Source organism: Prionailurus viverrinus, chromosome D4 (genome assembly GCF_022837055.1).
Source record: "Prionailurus viverrinus isolate Anna chromosome D4, UM_Priviv_1.0, whole genome shotgun sequence".
Lineage (NCBI taxonomy): Eukaryota > Metazoa > Chordata > Mammalia > Carnivora > Felidae > Prionailurus > Prionailurus viverrinus.
In genome coordinates, this window is record NC_062573.1 from 71,424,431 (window position 1) to 71,445,881 (window position 21,451).

Here is a 21,451-nt window from a genome sequence, read left to right on the forward strand (position 1 = left end):
CCCAGACACAACAGGTTAGAGAAAAAATGTCTACATGAAATGGCATCGGGGCCCTGGGTTCTGGTTTCCTCTGTGACTCTAATTTTATTAGAAAAAAATTGCTGGTGGTCAAACCTACAGACTGCATTTCTCTGGTGACAACACAGTGAGCACCAAAATCAGTTTTTTTACCCACCTGAAATCCAAAGGAAAAAAAAAAAGTGTTTTATGTGTCCTGGTGAAAAATAGGAAATAGTGATTGGTCAAAAAAGTCCTGGACTCCACAACGTTATCTGTGGCCGAATTCTTAAAACAGGAAAATGGCTCCAAATATTCCCCCCACCCCCCCACCCGCCGATATTTACCATCCTGACAAGGCTTTGATGTCATTGATAGAAACAGAGTTCTTATACAGAGGCCGTGCATTATATTTATTCCTTTGTAGACGTTATCTCTGAATTGGTACCATCCTGCCATCGACGATAGTTGAAGATTCTGGCTGGGAAAACAAAATCCTGATTGTCTAACATAAAGGTAACATATAACACAGAAGGTAAATAATATAAGAGAGCCTGACTGAACCTCCTTTGTTAGTATGTATGGGATTTTAGGTCACAGTGCATGTGCATGTGTAAGTAATAGTCATATATAATATTCTCAGATATTATATGCTTATTACATACATGCACAGTGCTTTCCAAGACAGCTACAAATTTACACATGCATCAGCTATCTAAAAACATAGAAATAGGTAAGCCTATTAAGTGGAATTTTCTTAAATTATATTTGAACAATTAACAGGAAAAGTAATCATGTAAAGTACCGCTCTGTTCTTGTACGTATCTACAATAAAATTCTATAAACAGTTGTCTCCCAAAACATACCCGAATAAAATAAAATTAAAAAAAAAAAAAAGATAACACCCAGTGTCCTATATTTGTATATTTATGGTCATTTCAAAAACAAACAAATAAAAGAGCCCCACTCAGGTGCGTATTTACATTCTTCAAACTGTAGCGGTGAAAAATAATTCTATTAAGTGCAGGACATTCCTAATGTTGCAGTAGTGACATTTTTCTTAAGTCTTCATGAACACATTGCTTTTGTCTTAATGGTGACGCATTCCACGACTAGGAGACAGTTCTCTCGTTGCCTTCATTTGCAGACGGTGGCACAGTCAGGATTAAAGAGCTCCTTGTACAATGGAGGAAAGAGTGTATTCACTATGTCTGGATGTGATTGTTTAAATACCTGCAGCTTCTCCCCGTGCAAGTTGCAGACCGCCGTGATGGTTGGTATCTTGGCTATTAACTGCGGAGTCGGGAGACCAGGGTCGGGTGTTGTTGTTGGGGGGGCGGGGGACGGGGAGTAGGGAGGTGGGGAGAAACAAAAGGGGAAGCTCATTAGTGCTCTGGCTTCTGAATCAGGGTCCTTCCTGGCCTGGGATGAAGGAAAATGGTTTTGGGAAAAGACGTTCACAAAGAAAGAAGGCTCACTTCCAGCTTCTCCTTCCCAACAAAACGAAACAAAACGCACCTCCTACCCCCCTCGGGAGAATAGAGAAGGCAAGCCAGCGGGGCCAAGCTTCCTGAGTCACTGCTCTTAAATAAAATGTGTATGGGAGGTAGTCGAGTTTAATCGATACGAGTGGGTGCTTTGCAGCCAGGCTGACTGAGTCAGAATCCTGGTTCCAAAATAGCTAAATGGCTGTTTGGCTGTGAAATACTCGGTCTCAGCTTTCTTATTTGTAAAATGGGCCTACTCATATTGTTGTGTGCACTGAGGTAATTCATATAAAAGTGGTAAGAACACTATAGGTGTGAAACGCAATTGGGAGCTAATATTATCTATTATTTCCCAAAGATTTTTATGATATGAACACGAGATTCTCGGTTTTGGAAGGCGACGTTGTTAGGAAAGGTAGGACCTAAACTGTACGAGGCGTGATCCATAACTGTCAGGACTAGCCTGCCTGAATCTTTCTAGTTCTTTCCCACTGTAATGCATAGAATGAAGCCTATATTTAATCAAGAGAGAATTTCAGAGGTCACTGGCACTTGCTTCCTTGAGGCATTTAAAAAACTCGTGGGGGAATATCCACTTACCATTGGTAGGTTTTATTGCATATGTATCATGCAGGACGTGATTTTATTTTATTTTTTTTGAGTTCAAATACCCAGAAGACATTTTAAAATGTCCACGGTTTGCAAAATGCTATAACGTTCTTAGAAGATGAACAGCTCTAGCTTTTCACATATTTATAATTTAGGAACATGTAGAATTCATCATTTCATGTCAAAATTAGCTTAAAACCAAGTATCATTGTGATCAAATTACTGTTGGAATCAGATGTGTTCTCATATAGAGAACACTGTCAGAAAAGATAAGCCTGATAGTTTATATAGCTGACCATAGGAACACTTGAAAGTGACGATAAAAATAAAATGAAATAAACCCCATCTAGTCATCAGTTAGGCTCATTGTGCCCCCTCCCCTATTCGGTAATAAGAAGCAATTTTCAGCCTTTGGAGTAAAAGAGCAAATAGATAATTAGTTACTTTGTGGCTCTTCAAAATCAGAAATTTCCACATTCATTAACTTTCCTTTTAACAACTCATGACTATGTAACCACACTATGAGCAATTCAAAATACCATAAGGATTAGAGCTGTTGACATATTCTTAAAGGGATCTAGAACACATAAAGAAATTTGGGGTGCGGACTTTCCATTTCCAGGGCTATTTAACGATAGGGGTAGCAAGAAGAAATGTGAAATCTTTGTTTATGGAATGGATGTTAAGTTTTAGACTGAGAATCCAGACTTTCTTTCCAACATTATGAGTTACTTAAACTCATAGCAGGCACTCTGCTAGCTGCCAAAATGCTTAAGACAGTACGGTTCTCTGCTTACAACCACCTTGTGAAGACAGATGTGAGTAACGTTACCACACACTCGAAAGCAGACTGAAAACCTGCGGTGGGTGCCATGCAGGAATGATCTAGAAGTGGTAGGTAAAAGGACATTCTGACTTCTTCTGTCAGGCCAGGGAAGGCCTCCCCGAGAAAGTGCCATTTAAGCTGAGCTCTGAAGTAAAAGCAAGAGCCAAACAGATGTTGGCGTCCATGATATGCCGCAGGGCCAGGCATAAAGATGGCGTCGTGCTTAGCGCACTGGAAGAATTGAGCAGTATGGGTGAGCAGGTCTAAGGGAAAAGGGGGAGAGATGGACGTGACCAGAATCCGCAAGTCTATGTTAAGATGCTTCGGAAGGGTTTCGGGCAAGCAAGAAAGATGATAAGAATCACACGATCGAAGAATCACTTTGGTTCCAGGGTAGAAAATGGTGTCTTTTCCGTATTTTCACAGGTAAAGATTATCCCAGTGTCCACATAGCTAAGGTCCCTTGGGAAATCATCCAAGCTCTCTCAACCAACTGGTTCACACAGACGGAGACTACAATTTGGAACACTTCTTATACATGACGGTCTCCCTGAAATAGCTATTGAATGCAGGGAGGTTTTGAAAGCTTTCTATAATCATCTGCAGTTGAACTGATGCTATGCAGAGCTCCTGAAACTTCCAGATGTGATTCTATAATGACTGCCAACCTTTACTCTGCATAAGAATCACTGGGGTGCTTCCTAAAAATGCAGATTCCTGGGATCTACCCCTAGGGACTCTATTTCAGTAAGTCTGGGTGGAGCTGAGACTCCACGTTTGAAACAAACATCTCCTGGGATACTGATGGACTCGGTCCATGGAATGGACATTAAAAGACACTATTATAGGGGCTTCTGGGGGACTCAGTCGGTTAAGCATCTGACTCTTGGTTTTGGCTCGGGTCATGATCTCACAGTTTCGTGAGTTTGAGCCCCGTGTGGGGCTCTGCTGGCAGCACGGGACCTGCTTGGGATTCTCTCTCTCCCTCCCTCTTTGCCCCTCCCCCACTTGCACTGTCTCTGTCTCTCTCAAAATAAATAAACTTAAAAAAAAAACTATTACAGAGGTTCAAATCATATAAATTTACAACTAATTTTCAAAATTGAAAAGTAAATTCTGTATCGAATTTGAAACAGTCCTGGGAGCCAAATGGAAAGTCAGCTCCTTCTCAGGAGGCAGAGACAGAATCATCATTCCCAGAGAAGGGAGGTTCCATTTGCTTAGCTCTATTAGTTTGCTGGGGGGACAGGTAATGGGATTCCCTGAGTTCCCTATGACACACAAATACAACATAGAGAAGATTAGCCTAGTGATAAAAACAAAAACAAAAACAAAAGCTATGGGTTAGAAAGCCCAACTGTTGGGTTTGAATCGCGGACCTGCTATTTACAGCTGTGTGATCTTGGGCAAGTCAGTTAACTTCTCAGCTTCCTTATCCATCAGACGGTCCCTACCTCAGAGGATTGTTGTCAGGGTTACCTGGGTCAATCCAAACTGTCTATAGCGGTGCCTGGGACATGGTGGCCATATACGTGTTAGGTGTTATGCTTCCGTTTCCACATAATGTTTCCTTCAAAGAGAGGAACAGTCAAGGCTATGCTCGATCAGGGGGCAAGAACCCAACGTAACCCTTAACTGAGCACCGAAAATGGAGTCACGTATTAATGTATGGGGAAATCAGCCATTTACTTTTGTTGAAATGAAAAAGCAACATCATATGGATGATCATTTTTTTGGAGCAATTAAAGTAACTTGCTGATCTAATAAACTGTGATGTATAAAGTAGAAGCCTATAGAATTCTTTTTTAAAATTTAATTATTTTTTTAAATTTACATCCAAGTTAGTTAGCACATAGTGCAACAATGATTTCAGGAGTAGATTCCTTAATGCCCCAGACCCATTGAGCCCATCCCCCCTCCCACAATCCCTCCAGTAACCCTCTGTAGCATCCTATATAATTCTTAAAACTTTTTTTTTTCCTTTAGTGAAGGGGAGATATGAGAAATTAGATGCATAAGAGGATGACCCTTCTGTAGTTGCTCATTTGCACTGGTAATATTTAGCCATGAGTTCGGCTTTGGAAAATGAATATGGACTCTTGCTTCCTTCCTGCTCCAAACTGGGGTTTAAGAAACGTCTGGTTCGGGTCCTAGCTCTTCCCTCTTTTATGGGATTTGGATCTTATCCCTGCTGCTCATCTGTATAATGGGCCGAGATGGTGAGGATAACTTTTTCTTAAGGGCAATGGGGCTGCTTGAGCAAAGAGCACCCTAACCTGCATGCTCTTGGAAGAGGCTGTTTTAGAAGCCTCCAGTCAGCTGTGGAAATAGAAGTTCTGACAGACAGGGGCATCCATCACTCCGGAGGCGGGAAGGGCCAGGAGGCCATGTGGACACAGCAGCAGCACTTGTCAGAGCCCAGAAGGGCCTGGTGGAGGAAGCAGCAGGCAGTCACTTACTTGCTCATTAATATTATGTACCGCAGCTGGGGGACCCCCATTTCAAAGGGAGTTTAGAGCAGCCTCCGCAGCAGTTAATGGCTCAACAACTTTTTAAACAGCTGGGGAGGTGATCCAGAAGCATTTGGAGATGGAGGGGGTAGTCAATTTCAAATCATCATGAAATGTCTTCATGTTTAAATAATCCCCATAGCAGGAGTAGACAGAGGGTCTAGAAAAAGGCATTTTCACCCTCCTCTTTCTCTTATGACCAAGCATTTCCTATAAGGAAGCTTTAGCTTATACCTACAGGGGTTGACCAGAAGAAAAAGCAGCTGTTGGAGAAGGGCCAATAATCCTATGCTTCTTTCTAGGGAGTGGTTTTATGAGAAAATCCACAATTTTATAACTAGTACATTCGATATGGAAAATGGAACATGCAGAGGGTAAAACTAGTGATTTTGTTCATACGGGCTTCCCGGCCATTGCGATGCCCTCCAACCTGAAGCAGGAAGCCAACGATGGTTTGACCAAAGTGGAAGAAACTTCAAAATCACTGATAAACACAGGGCACATCAAGTGAGGCTAACTATATCCATTTCACTTGCTCACTCGCTTTTCTATATTTTTTATTTTGCTATTTCCTTATTTCTTTATGTTTAGCTAGACCTAGACACGTGGATTAGAATTGGAATATCGGATTTGAAATATTCATCAGGTCATAAGCCTTCCCTGCCCCTCCTCACCCCATCCTTGGCATCCATGTGGAGCTGGCCAACTAAAGTGGCAGTGGACATTGATTCATCTGCAGTCGAAATCTGGAATTGGACCGAGAGCCAGCAGCTTACTTTCTAAATGTAGCGGAAACTTCCAGTAAGTGAAGAAGCTGAGAGCTAGCTGTATTTCACCACGCGGACCAGGGAAGCAGACTCAGCTGGTATTCAGGGCGGGGGAGAAGAAGGAAGGCTTTCCGATTCCTTGTTCCAGGGCCACCCTGAATGGTGGCCGAGTTTTCATCCTTAGGTTCCACGAGATCTCTCTCCGTTGTTTTATTTTTTTCTTTTTGCTTAAGCTAGTGTGAGTTGGTTCCTATTACTTGTTATTACAGACTTCTAATGAATGCACCAACTTCCAACTTGACGTGTGGGAAGTTGCATCAAGACCTCTCTTTTCATTTACGGACCGTTAGTCTAATGGAGAACCTCTGGGATGTCTGGGTGTTAGACATGTGGCGCACGCCAGCAAACTCTGGACAGCTAAAATGGACCAAAATAATCTGATCCTTCACAGGAATTCTGCAGGGGAACCGCTCAGGAACACCACCATGTGTCATCACCACTTTCTCCCTTGCATCTGGCACAGAGCACATGCTCCTAATAAACATATGCTGAGGTGGAAAACTACCCCAGAAGAAAGCTGTATTTCTTGAGTATGGATTCAGAATTTGAAATCTTGAGCGACGTGCTGAATTTCTTTCTATAGTTTTGCCTATGCATGGGTTATTTTAAAGCATAAATACCATTGTGAGGAAGCCGGAGAAGCCTAAGTAGGCCTTCTGGGGTGCCCGGTTTCACCCAGGGAAGTGGTTATGTGGGTATGTTACCTTTGTGATCATTCACTGCGCTATCTACTTATCATTTAAGAGCTTTTCAGCATGTGTTATACTTTAAAAAGCATGGGATTTTTTAAAAAAATTTTTTCTTAATATTTTTATTTATTTTTGAGACAGAGACAGAGCATGAACGGGGGAGTGGCAGAGAGAGAGGGAGACAAAGAATCGGAAGCAGGCTCTAGGCTCTGAGCCATCAGCACAGAGCCTGATGTGGGGCTCGAACTCACAGTCCGTGAGATCGTGACCTGAGCCGAAGTCGGACGCTCAACCGACTGAGCCACCCAGGTGCCCCCATGAGAATTTTTTTAACGTCTATTTATTCTGAGAGAGAGAGAAAGAAAGAGCATGCACGGAGCAACTGCACAAGCAGGGGAGGGGCAGAGACAGGGAGGGAGAGAGAATCCCAAGCAGGCTCCGCACTCTCAGTGCAGAGCCCAACATGGGGCTCAATCCCACGAACCATGAGATCATGACTTGAGCTGAAATCAAGAGTTGGATGCTTAATCGAGTGAGCCACCCAGGCGCCCCAGAAAGCACAGGAATTTTCAAGTGTGAAAAAAGCCCTAGCCAAATAGAAAGAGGAATGAGGAGGCTCATCATTTAGGTAGGGGCTCCCAAGTACTTGCTGGACAGACTGCTCTTTAAGATTAAAGTGACCCCAAATCCCTAAAGCCACCTATTAAGAATTCTAGTATAACACCTAGTGTCTTCCAAGAAGAAAGCAGACTTTAGATAGCAACATTCCATTATTAGTCAGGACATAGTCTGTTTTGACCTCATTGAGAAAACAACGAAGGTCAATGTAAATGATGCTGTGCGGTTCTCATCCATCTCTCAGGATTTGCTCCATAGACTCTGTGAATCAACATGGTTGTTTTTTTTTTTTTTTTTCTTTCTAAATCTAAATCAGAAGCACACCATTAATGTGAGAGTGACCAGGAATGACTCCTTTCAGGTAAAATTTCAATTTGTTAACATGTGAAATAGAGCTGTCTAAGCCTTCCATCTTGTAAGGTTTTATTTACTATCTTGGTTCTGTTACAGCAGAAAGAGAGGCTTCCCTCTCTATGTTGACAGTACAGTTTTGCTGCTGTTATGCTAGAAAGGGCCTCAGGATTTAAGACGTTAGTGTATCTGTTGGCTTGTACCTCTCCCAGCTCAACCCCTCACAGTTCTCTCTGGGAAGGCTAGAGCCTTCCAGATCTGAGAAAATGAACCTCAAGGAAACAGATTTGTCACCACATGGTGCAAACATTGTTCTTGTTCAGGACAATCTCTTTCCACAGTTTACCTGAGCTCTCTCCTGTGTTTTCATTAACATGGTGCAAACTTAGACGACTACCTTATGGATTGAAGGGTTGTGGTGGAACACCTTCCCTGGCAGCAAAGGCTTAAAAAGAGTGGAAGAGAGAAAGCCACAGGGGCAGGTAAGAACTTTTTGGCCATCCAGGAATAGGAGGAAAGAGAGGAGTGAGAGACATTCTGAGCTTTAGCATAATAACTAGACTCCTCCATATTCTAGAAGAATTAGAAGTTCCGTTGGCACAGAGCTGTATGTTTAAAAACACCCAGAAGGGTGGCGTGGCCCATCTATAGGGCATGACAAGGCATGAGCAATTGAACACTGTTTGGAGAAGTGAATTGAAGGCATGGTCGTCGCTGAAGTTGTGGTAAAATAAAATGGCACTCCCTCCAGTCCCTGCCTATGGCGAGATGAGTGAGCTTGGGGGTCCGACTTGCCCTACGAGCTCTCCACGCCTTTCCATTGGATATGTGTTGTTACGGAGTTTGCTACTTGTAAACTTCTCAGTACAGCCTGGGGCAAGAACATACCTTCAGGAGGGCTGCGTGTCTTTACAGGAGTGCTAGGAAAAGTAAATATACTGCCTAGTATCTCACGAGTCTGATGATCCAGGAGACTCAACAGTAGGGGCTGAAGACTTTACCAAACAAGCCTCCAGCTATGGCCTGACCCAGAGGCTGCACTTAGGGTAGGGCTGGGATGTGAGCAAGTCGTCCGGATCAAAGCCCTGCCTTTGGCCATGAGTGTGCTGCCACAACCTGGCCCAAACTAACTTGGCTCCTTTGTTTCCTTCACCCTCTGTCCTCTGGTCTGAGCAACAAAAATGGCAGATTTAGTGACTTGTCATAAAGGAAGCCCAGAGGCCAGAGAATGGAATTGTCACCAGTCTGCAGCTGAAATAGTCACTGCACCCTGGCAGTGGTCATGCTGGTCTCAGCTGAGTGGAGAAAGAACCACAGGAACAGGAACTCCCCCAGCACGCTCCTCTCCCAGGAAGTAAACACCTCAGACTGAGCCACCACGGCACCCAAAGCACAAGGTGATGGAGCCCCGGCTGAAGGCCTGACAGGAATGCTGAGCTCCGGCCGGGGGCTTCGAAAACACTGTGCTCTTTGCAGCTTTGGGGCCAGAATATCATCCTAAGCTAGATCACTGTAGCTTCAAGACTTTGAAGCTTTAAGACCTGGTGAGAGCAGTCTATTTCTTTATTAGCTGTAATGGTAGAATTACGAAAAAGTCCTTAAAATGAGTCCGTTGCACTGAGTATTAGAGGATGAATGAAGATGTCAGGAGCAAGCTTTGTTTTTCTCTCTTGGAGTCAAAGAACATTCTACAGAAGGGACCTTAATGACCAGCCAATCCAACCTACTCATTTCCTAGACAGGGAAAGTGAAATTCAGAGAACAGATGGGAGCTTAAAAATATATATGTTGTGGGTTTTTTTTTTTCATCTTTTATTTTTATGAGCTTAGCGAAAGTGACCAGTGTCCTCTTGTTTCCTGGCTTTTCAAATCCAGGATGCAGACAGATCTAACCATCACTTATGAGTTCAAACATACCTTGTACTTTCTTACCTCTTATCATTTCCCCATCACTTAGAATGCCAAACCCCATCTCCTCAGCCCTCCAACTTGCATTTTTTAAAAATGTTTATTTATTTATTTTGAGAGACACACAGAGAGAGGAAGCATGAGCAGGGGAGGGGCAGAGAGAGGGAGAATGAGAGCATCCCAAGTAGGCTCTGTGCTGTCGGCCCAGAGCCCAACGTGGGGCTCCATCCCCCAAACTGTGAGATCATGACCTGAGCCGAAATCAAGAGCTGGGTGCTTAACCAACTGAGCCACCCAGGCGCCCCCAGCTTCCATTTTTTGCGTTTTCATCCATTCGTGATTAACTCAAAAATACCACTTCCAATAAAAATGTCCCTGCCGAAACAGAATTTCTTCTGTCCACAGCTACAACAATAGCACTTACATACCGTACCTATTATGGACGTGCAGCTTGCTTGTACGTAATACCACTCGGTCCTCACAATAGCCACATGACCTTGACACTACCCTTAGTCACATTTTACAAATGAGGAAACTGAGGCACAGAGAAGTTAAGCCACTTTTGCAGGGTCACTCAGCTAGGCAATGGTTCTGATGGTTTATTATAAATATGCTACATACCATCACGATGCTGATAAGGAAAGGAAAATAAGTTCTCCAAAAGGTTTTTTTTTTTTTTTAAATATAAATAACTAAATCAGCAAAATGATTACTATATTGGGATTGAAATCGTCTAGTGAGTGGATACAGAATTCCTGAATTCTCATACCGTCCCTAGGTCCAAGTTTGGTGGAAAGGATAAGGCACGGCTACTTGAACTTTCATTTCAGGAAGTGAGCACGGCTGAAGTGTGGTGGAGACTGTTCTTTCGGGATGAAGCCCAGTGACTGCATCCGAGCCCTGCCTCTCTCACCTGATGTCCGTTACATTCCTTCAGGGGCAACCTGGTCGGCACTATAAAAAGTCTTTGCACATCACCCAGAAGGCAGATGTACCCCAACTACCGCAGACTTGAATACCACAGTCGGGTATGCGCACATTTTTCTAGAGATGGGTTTCATGATGTTTGCCAGGCTCCCCAAGGGGTCTATAAATAACAAATATTAAGAACGGTTGGCACTGTTAATAGAGGCACTGTAGAGGCCGAAGAGTTCCACGGCTATGAAGGCAGAAGGGGAATTTCTGCAAAGATGAGAATTTGTGGTAGGATAGACAAATAAAATGATTTCTTTTAGCGGGCACGATGAGAGGGCGTGCCTATACATCGATCGCACAGGGTCCTCACAGGGTTAAAGCAGTCAGGAACCTGAGACACTTACCCATCCCTCCTGCCACCCCCAGCCCTTGACAGCTGAGGAATCTGAGACTTAGACAAATAGAATGACTCAGCCAAAGCCACAAAGTTCAGGACTGGGATAAACTAGAATCCAGGGCTCATTCTGTTTCATGGTCCCTCCACCTTAGCTGGTGGTCCCTCCTTAGTTTCATGGTCCCTCCACAGAGCATCCTATTAAAATGCTGGCTTACAAGGAGGGGCCACACAAACCCCTATACCTACACATGACCTGTGGAAGCAATGCTTTGTCATCTGGCTCCAGTGAACCTTATACAAGAAATAATCCTCTCCTAACTCTTTCTCTGCTCCCCAGTTTTACAACACTTTATAAGAATAGGACTGAACTGTGTACTTCTCCCCTGAAAGATGGCGAGTGGAGAGGGGAGGTGACCCACAGTCAGTGTTTTATTTTTATTTTTTGTTGCCATTAAATATCTTTCATGCTTCAATTTCTGTCTCCTTTCTATAGCAAATACCTCCGACTGCCACCCTTAGAACACCAGGAGGTAAAAGATGGTGTAAGCGTGAGAATTTATGCACTGTAATATCTTAAACCTCAAAACATCTGTACAAAAGCAAAAAATGATAATCCTCATTATCCTCACATCAAGGCCTTAATTTTAAGACGGCAAATATGGGGAGGTCTTTGGGACATCCGAAATGCAGGAAACATCCCCTTCCATTAAGTGGCCAGATGTATTTATGGTATATTCTGCAGAGCGATTATAGAAACAGATGCATATATTTCTATAACCGTCTTTTCTGCCCAGGAGATCTGCAAGCATGTGGAAGGTTTGCCTTAGACCCAAAGAAAACTGAGGTGCAGAGACCAGGTGATTTGTCCTTGCTCACATAAAAAGTAGAAAGTTCTACCAAAGATAACTATCACTCTTCACTGTAAAATGAGGTGTTCATTTGAATAAAAATGTCACCATAATGAAACAGCATATTTGATTCATAGAGGTTTTTTTTTTTTTAAAGGAGCCTCTGTATGTGTGAAGTCATATCTGATAATATCTCCGAGAGAGTCTTCCCCCTTTTTTAAAAATAAAGAACTTTAAGAGCAAAGTGGGAGGGTTTTAATGTTTATAAATATAGACTAGGATTCTTATCATCTTTAACCAAGAATATGCCCCATTTCCTAGTTGCTTACCGGCTAAAAAAGTCCAGTTCTTAAGCAATCAAAGATACTTTATGATCTAAAATAATGCTGAGTATCAATCATGAGAATATACTTCCTCTTATGAGGATTCTACTCTGGTAAACATCTCTTCTTAAAGATCACTATTGTTAATTAAGCTGAACCAAGAAATTGATGGCATTTTGCCCCTGGGATTCTTCACCATTTTGAAGGGACCCCAGGGCATATCTTGTGTGAAAAGATTAGAACTGAAGGAAAATGTACAAGTAATCAGTCTAGTGTTCTACTCTGGGAAGGACTCTGACTTACAAGACACCTGAGAGGAAACCAAGCGGTATCTATTCGACTATGACCAATGCCAGGGAGCTCACAACCTCACCATGGTGTACCCCTCTGGTCAGCAATTTTAATCATTAAAAAAAATTTTTTTAATGTTTATTTATTTTTGAGAGAGAGACAGAGCGTGAGAGGGGGAGGGGCAGAGAGACAGGGAGATGCAGAACCCGAAGCAGGCTCCAGGCTCTGAGCTGTCAGCACAGAGCCTGACGTGGGGCTCGAACTCTCGAACCGCAAGATCATGATCTGAGCCAAAGTTGGCCGCTTAACCGACTGAGCCACCCAGGCGCCCCTCTTATCATTTTATAGTTCTCTTATTTTGAATAAATATCTACTTGCTCTTAACTTTGGCCCGCATCTGACTTCTAAAGTGACACAAAGTCTCCTCCTTCATCACATGTCAATTTTGAAGGCTTGATTCCCTGCTTCATGCTTTTGTTCTTCAGATAAAACGCTCTAGGTTTCTTTGCTTGTCTTCCTATGCCTGGGGTTCAGATCCATCAGTATCATCCTTTCCTAAGAAAGGCATTCTCCTCTCAATCTATTATAATTTACTAGTCTCCCTTTTAAAATGGCCACCTCGACATTTATGCACCTTTGGTAACTTCCAGAAATTGTTGCTGCTGATAAATGCCTTTGCTTTATAACTAGCCCTTTTTGGCCATAGTGCTTTGAGTGGCCACAGCTCTACGATCTGAGGACGTACCTTTGCCAAGGTCTCGTCATCCAGGTGATTCTTCTGAATCACATGTTGAAGTGCAAAATAAATTTTTTCCTGAAGCTTCTGGACCTTCCTTGGTTCTATCAGCCAGGCTCGGTCTGACAAAGGAAAAGAATTAGGTAAGAAGGGAGGGGATGTAACCTTTTACCTACATATATAAGTGCTTAGTTTCCGTTTACATAACCGCACATATTTTATAAGAAATACCCTGATGACAGTAATGCCAGATACACTGACACAGGACATGAGGATGGAAGCAGTTAGAACCCAATGGTTCCAATAAACACCAGTATTTTTTTTTTTTATTGCCTGTGACCATTTACATCTCTCACTCTTTTTGGGGGACATATCCTTAGATTCTTTCAAAGTAGAAGTCAGTGACTTACGAAGAAAATGAATTATAGAAGTAAGAAAATCTGCACAGGACTGTTTTTTGTATTCAGGATTCCCCTTCCCTTTTTAAACTATAATTCCCCTTCCCTTTTTAAACTATGCTATAATTCATAGAATCTGCATGTATCAGTTTCAAAAATTCAATCCCCCAAATTTAACTAAGCTGTTTTTCTACATGGAATTTTAAAATGGTGGATAAGATAATCCCTCCTTTCCTTCTTCCCATCCTACCTTCTTTTCTTTTTTCCTTCCAACATCCCTCTCTTCATTCCCTCCCACCCCCTCCCTCCTCCCTTCCTTTCTTCCAAGGAGCTTTATATGCCATGGTGACAAAATTCAGCCCAACATCAATGCCTCAGGTTGGCGCTTCAATGAAGAGACATCTAGAGTCTCCAAATGATGAACAAATACTCATGGAAAAGAACTTGGAAATGATCCATCTGAACACAGTTCAGGTCAGGCAAGAAACTCAATTCTGTAATCCTAGACAGGGTAAGGACAAGTCTAGCCAAGAGTTAAGCAAACCCTTACGTAAGTGAGCACAAAAGCCTTCAGTGACAATTGTCAATCAGAATAAATTAAGTTTCCTTCCCTCTCCCTTCCCTAAACTATCTGGAGCTGAACAGAGCGTGGCTATTAGGGTAAGAACTGGGGGAAGGGTGGGGTCTGGCATGAGATAGAGCAGGACATCTATCTGTCTTTCCTCTCTTTTTGAATGTGACACTAGGCCAGGGTGGCAGACGAGGTATTTGAGAGTTTCAGAAGCCTCTGAGTGTGGGTCTGCTACAAGGACTGGAAGATTTTCCACTAGGTAGAGTAAGAAATGTCCTGTTTCCAAACCCAGCAGAATTTGATGGCTATACTATGTTGTTTGGAAAAAGGCTTATAATTCAACTGAGTTCTGACCTATAAACAACAGGCTTGCCTTACATCTCGGGCAATTATCTTCATGGATTATTTAGGCTTAATAACACCATGTCGTAAGTATTTGCTGCTAGGAATTTACTGGCTTATTACAAACGTACCTAACAAGGACAGTGAACTTCGGCAACACGTTCTTTGAGCAAGCAGGAACCCAAATGAAGCCTCCTCCCTCATCTTAGAACCACAGGCTTAGAATGAATCTAACGCTGAACTATATTCCATAAAAACAGTCAAATGCAATAAGAAAGTGGTAGCAAGGAAAATTATTTGGCATGCGGTTGCTATCAGATATAAATCTTTCTTGTCACTTCTCCCATTTATCTTTGTGCTTCTAGGCCTGGGAAACTTGGTCAGGTTCAAAAAAAAAAAAAGAAAAAAAGTAAAACCAAAAGAGGCCTAGAGGAACAGCTTGATTGTAGACAGAGCCACAAAAGAAACTGTTAGTGATAACATGCCAAGTGATAATTTCCATTTTTGATAATGTGGTTAAATAAAAAACAGAAGCACATTAAAAAAAAACCTTCATAAGACTTAAAAATAAATAGATAAAGCCTCACTGATAGGAAGGGTAGAGGCTGGGGTTATCGGTAGATATCACTAGAATGACACGTCAATGTACCGTCACCGGTGAGATTAATTTCTTCCAGCCCCACTGAAAACTATGCTAAGGTATCAGAAGGAATCTCGTCTCTAAGGTGGATTTTATAGAAAGAATGAGGCTCTTGGCCGTAAAAATTATTAGGAATGGGTTCCAACAGAGAACTGTAAATGGCACTGCCATCTCCTCACCGAATTCTAACCGAGCAGACAGCTGAGAGACTGAGTTCTCCTTCTGGCTGAAGGAGCCACGTATTCATTAGCAATCTATACATTTTCGAGCTGGCATATACTTTTAAGCAGCATTTCAATTGCTACGATTCTGTGTGGCCTATAACCGTCACCCCTTACCTTCTCTGAAAATTTTGGTATTTTATTGCATTTTAGAGCTAGGTAGAAATGATCTTCATTATAATGAAGTCAAACCCTATTTATAGGCGAGGAAACTGCGGGTCTGGGAGGTCGAGCATTTAGGGTCCCACAGATAAATGATGACAGATCCCCGTTCTGGAATGTCCACTGGCACATCAGAGACTCTTCCTTTTCCAGTCTTTAGAGGGAGTCATTTTCCCCTCTGTTGTCCGTACCTCCTTTTAAAGCCCCTAATATCACTAATTTAGGTGGAGAAGCCAACACAAGAGGTATTTAAAGAGGAGAAGGTGTACGTTTTATTTACTTTTGTCCTCATGCTGGATCTCTCATTTAAATACATTTCTACTAAGTCTCACTTTTCTTCCTGGGCATTTTTTTTTTTTTTTTTTTTGCGATGTCTTTTATTCTCAGAATCAAAATAGGACTTAGCTGTAACTCAGGTCGCCGTGTGTCCTCATTTATCTGTTAAGAAATGCTTTCGCTTGTCTGAATCTGGAGTGACCCTTAGCACACATCCTACTCTTGCTTGTGGGGCAAAATCGGTCATTTTAATTAATTTAAGGCTACTTTCCTTTGAGTGGTCCATAAATATCACAAGCTTGTCAAAGTAAACACAGTTCTTTCAAATTTCTGCTGACTACCTAGGTTTAGTGGGGATAATCCACGTTAAAGATAGGACTTTCTTTTTTTTTTAAGACAGAGCCTCACACCTCCTTACCTGGAGATATCAGAACAGCAGATGAGAACAAAGCAATCTCCTCCTCAGTCAGCTGCAAGGAACACAAATTCTTTGCAAAGTCAAATGCTTCATTCACTAGGTCATCAGAACCTGTAAGAGAAGGCGGATTAAGTGAGAACACTTGAATGGAATGGGGCAAGAGTAAGAAAGTCCCATAGTCGAAAAGTTACTCAAGGACTTGCACACGAGGCAACAATATTTCCAAGTTCCTAATAATTATAGAATGAAGAAATTGGGAAACGTCTTGATCAAGTACGGAGTGTTGACGTCACCAATGAGGGGCTGACAGAAATGGTGTATGCTCATTGCCATATTCCCCTGGAAAGATATAAACTAAATCTAGTCTTGTAATGTTGAGATGAGTTCCAACTAGAAAAAATTTAATACGTGATTTCGGGATCCTTTGGTATAGAGACAGCATTCACAGAAAACCTAAAACATGATGTATGAGGGGCCAAGGGCTGTCAGTCTTAGTGGCGCTTGAACCTGGCAATTTAGAACGCCAAGAGGCCTCAAACTGAGATGTTAAAAACGTCTTACAGATGGAAGATGAGCTACCTTTCAATTTGGTAACTTCCCTGGAAATCTTACGGAGGGGGCAGGCGTTCTTGCTTTCTGCTTTCTGATGGATGCTTCAGGTCAGTCGCTTAGCAATTGTGAATTTTGGCAGAATAATGCTTCATCCCTACACTGATCCTTGGTAAATGTTTATTTTATGAAGCTGGAAATACAGCCAAGTTGCCTGCCAAGACTTTTCCTCCTTTCTTGAAAGTCTGGCCTTGTAGATGACATGGATGTGTATCAACTGCAGAAGGGATACGCTGCCTGTCGGATGGCCTTGCTGTTAGCTACCATATCAGCTAACAGCACAAAAGGTGAAAGGGCACTGGCCTTCCGTGATGCCCGTGGGCCGGGTATGGAACAAGTGGCACCGTCATCGTGAAAACCTTTCCTGGCATCGGCCCATCTGCTAACGTTCTTCTTATCTGCACCGTGTACTGATGACTGGATGTGAATGGTACACAACACTCCCGAAGATTGACTCTGCCCGTGCCCACCCACAGGAAAGGTCTGGGGATCATTTGGGGCAGGTTGGCACCCACTCTATCTGTGCTTCCAGAGCTGCATGACTTAACAGGAAGAATGTCAGTGCTCTTAGCGAGAAGCCAGTGAAGAAGCTCTTCTTTTAATTAAATATCTTAACTAACGATTATGGATTTACATAAGAAACTTAAGAGATCACCCATGGACCACCAGAGGTCTACCTAATATACTCTGTGGGGCAGTAAGCTACAAGGAAAATAAAAATTGATCCTTCAAAGAATGATCTAGAACACATCTCAGCTCTTCATTGATTTCTGAATGAGGTGTGGTCGATCTCAATGGGGTCTGTGGTTCGCTCCTGCCTTTCATATTAGGATGCACGATTGTGCATCTCACAGGTTGGATAAAATATTGGAGGCTCACCTGGTCCAGACCTTATCAAATGAGATACCAGTTCACATTAAAGAATCAAGGCATCTCATTTACCCACTTCGATCTGAGTGGAGAAACTGAAGGCAGCTAAGAAAATTATGTCACCACCAAAGGTAAACTTACCTAAGGCCTTGAACATCTGCATTCCTCCATATTTTCCTTCAAACAGAACAGTGTTGTTTAATGGGTTGAAGGCACGGCACATTCTCACTAACACCACTTCCAGGCAACCTATGTATAAAAAAAAAAAAAAAAAGAAAGAAAATAGGTATATATGTGCAATAGTAAAGCAATTCTTACTGTATTTAGGTCAACAGACTTAAAAAACTTTAAAACACACCCATGCAGATGCACAGACACACACATTCAGAAATGCATCAAGATGTCTTCCCAAGTAAAAGATAACTATATTAGAAAGAGATCTCTCTACATGCTTACGTGAGGAATTAAAGATAAGATACCTTAAATTAAATTAAATTTAAGATACCTTAAAGGTGGCTAAAATGCAGGGCAGCAACAGCACGTGTTGGGGAAGCATATATAGTTTTTGTTTTTTGTTTTCTGGACTAGTATTAAAGGTATTTTCCACTCATGAATTCACAAGGAGCTTTGCAGTTTGTTAACTTTTGTAGAAGTTTTGCTGTTGGGAAAACTTGCTCTCTGTTTCAGTTTTGAACATCCTCCATGTACATTTCAGCACAGGATGACTTTACACAGGAACCCCTTGAGGGTGTTTCTTGAGGGCACCATTTACATCTGATGTCTTGGAAATGAAGTTTTCTTGGTCAAATGAGTTTTGGCAAAACACTGAATATTATCTCACTTCAGAGAGTTATAATCCACATTCACAGATCAAAGGCTTGGGGAAGTCCCAACATGAAGGAACTTGTTCAACCTCAATGGACCCAGCATTTCTCTGAGTTCACTGTTAGCCCGGTGAGGGCGGGACCTTTGTCCGCAGCCACAGGTAGTGGTGCTTATTTCATTCACTAGTATAGCTCCAGGACCTCGAAAAGTTCCTGGCACGTAAATAAATAAATATTTAGTGAGTGAATTAGTTTGCCACCTTTGTTTTTCCCTCTGAACATTTATTGATGCTCTGAGGAACCAGCGCTGTGCAGTTTCTCCACATTATGGACAAATGGGCTTTTGCCCCGAAGTGTGTTGGAAGGTGACGGCCAGACTCAGAAGCCACAAATTTGCAGGAGAGCACGATACGGGTGCTTTGGTTACATCCATGGTGTTCCCAAGGGACCCGTGGTGCCTTTCTTATGCTGCCACTTAATATTTATGTCTCTGTCTTCTTTTTTTGATCTGCTGATTTCTCCTTGCTTTCCCTTATATGCCACCTAGCACAGGGGCTTACACATCGAAGGGGACTTGTCAATATTAATTAAAACAGTGTTTTTCTGACAAAAACAATAATAGGTACCGTTTATTGAGTATTTATAGGGTGGAAGTCACTTTCCTTGGCCCCTTACATTATTTTATTTGCTCCTTACAATACCATTTCAGGTGAATTTTTAAATGTTTATTTATTTGTCGAGAGAGAGAGAGAGAGAGAGAGAGAGAGAGGATCTGAAGCAAGCTCCACACTGACAGCAGCGAGCCCGACGTGGGGCTCGAACTCACGAACCGTGAAATCATGCTCTGAGCTGAAGTCAGATGCCTAACCGACTGAGCCACCCAGGTGCCTCCTGGGTGACTTTTATTAGCCCTTTCTTATAGGTGAGTTACAGGAGGCTTAAGGAGGTTACGTACTCTGCCTTTTATACTAGAGTCAACATTTTTACAGCAGCAGGGATGTTAAACGATTATATGGTGCAGTGGTTCTCCAATGTCAGTCTATGGACTGGTTATATCTGAGACTTGGCTGGAAAGACAGTGAAGTGGGTTCTGGGTTCTCTTCTAGGAGATTCAGACCCATGGGCCTCAGATGATGCCTCCGACTCAGAGCAGTCAATATTCTCCTCTGATGCTGCTGATGCAATTGTAAGTTTGGAATTCATTATTTCTGGCCCATCTCTTCATTTTGCAAATGAGGAAGCTGCCATCTACAGAGGTTAGCTCAAGGTCATGTATCAAATGTGGCAGATTTTTTTTTTTTTCCCAAGGAGAGCTGCAAAAATATGTTCCATCCCACATGCTTTTTAAGAGCCTTACCACTCCCCCATCAAGAAGGATCCATGTTCAGGGCGCCTGGGTGGCTCAGTCGGTTAAGCGTCCGACTCTTGGTTTCGGCCCAGGTCATGATCTCACGGCTTGTGAGTTTGAGCCCTGCATCGGGCCCGGTGCTGATGGTGCAGAGCCTGCTTGGGATTCTCTCTGCCTCCTTCTCTCACTGCCTCTCCCCTGCTTGCTCTCTCTCTCTCTCAAAATAAATAAATAAACTTAAAAAAAAAAAAGGGGCAGATCCAGTTCATCTACCCTTGAGCCCAGGTGAGCCGTCATGGCTGCCTTGACCAATAGAGTGGGGTGGAAATAGCACTGCATGACTTTTAAAGGTAAGCCAGAAAAATGCGATGCACTGTGGCCTTGTTCTCTTGGCGTGCTAGCTTTTGAAACCTCACAACCATGCTATGAGAAAATCCAAGAGGCCCATGGAGAGACTGACATGGATAGGAACTGGGGCCTGTGGCCCAGAGCCTTGGCCGAACTCGGGATCGTCAATCAGCACACAGTGCCAGCCGTGTGAGGGAGACAATTTAAAAGTGGATCCTCCTGCCTTCCGTCAAGTCCCTCAGTGAACACCACATGGAGCATTCCTCGCTGAGCCCTGCTCACATTGTAGCTTTGGGAGCAAAATAAATGATTACTGTCATCTTAACTAAGTTTTGGGGTTGTTTTTAGCCAGCAATAGATAACTGATAGGTCAAGTTCATGTTTGGGTCAAGGTCTGCATCAACTTTAATCACGTGGTGAGAAAGCAGCAGCGACTTAAACCTATTCTATTTGGCCCAAGTTCAAATGCCAGCTTTGCCATACGTTGGCTTTGTGATATTGAACACAGCCCTTCACTTCTGAGAATCTCCCCCTCCTTCTATAAGATGGAAATAATACTGGTGTCACGAGACTAAATGAGCTGTCATGGGCAAACATTAACATATGCAGGTGCGTTATCACACGCACACGTATACATATTATGCTTAGTACTCTGGCCCAGGTCCATGAGGGTTAACAAACACCATGGTGGCTCTTATTTTCTACTTTCAAAGCTGGGGGTCAGGGAAAGAAAATTTGTTTCCTGTTTGGGTAATACCATCTGCGAGGTCAGTCATGTGCGGAATTTCTTGAGCTCCTTCCTAAGTGTGCGTGTGTCACAGAGCATGTGTTGGAAGAAGGGGAGGGAAGGATTAGAGCTCAGGGAGTTTCTCCGGGTCTATACTGGCTGCAGGCTATCCTCATTAAAATGATTGGAGATGACCACAGAGGCAGAGCTCTGCTAGCCTGGATCCCCGCCCCCCCCCCCCACCCCAACAGAAGGCAAGTAGTGCATTTTAGAGCCAGCTCAGCAATTCAGCCACCTTGACACGCTAATTACTTGCACTGCCTGTCAAACTGGGTATCTCAACCTCTGCAATTAATAGCTCCACT

At 42.8% G+C, this 21,451-nt stretch overlaps 1 protein-coding gene across 1 annotated transcript in view; it reads right to left on the reverse strand.

Annotated features, from left to right (window-relative positions):
* Positions 1-338: 338 nt before the first annotated feature.
* RORB (RAR related orphan receptor B) overlaps positions 339-21,451 on the reverse strand; it is a 193,442-nt gene continuing 172,329 nt past the window's right edge. Inside the window, exons 7-10 of the mRNA XM_047831533.1 lie at positions 17,981-18,088; positions 16,361-16,471; positions 13,342-13,454; positions 339-1,290 (exon numbers count right to left, since the gene is read on the reverse strand). Of these exons, the coding sequence (XP_047687489.1) occupies positions 1,135-1,290; positions 13,342-13,454; positions 16,361-16,471; positions 17,981-18,088 (488 nt within the window). The 3' untranslated portion in view covers positions 339-1,134. The remainder of the gene's footprint in view (positions 1,291-13,341; positions 13,455-16,360; positions 16,472-17,980; positions 18,089-21,451) is intronic.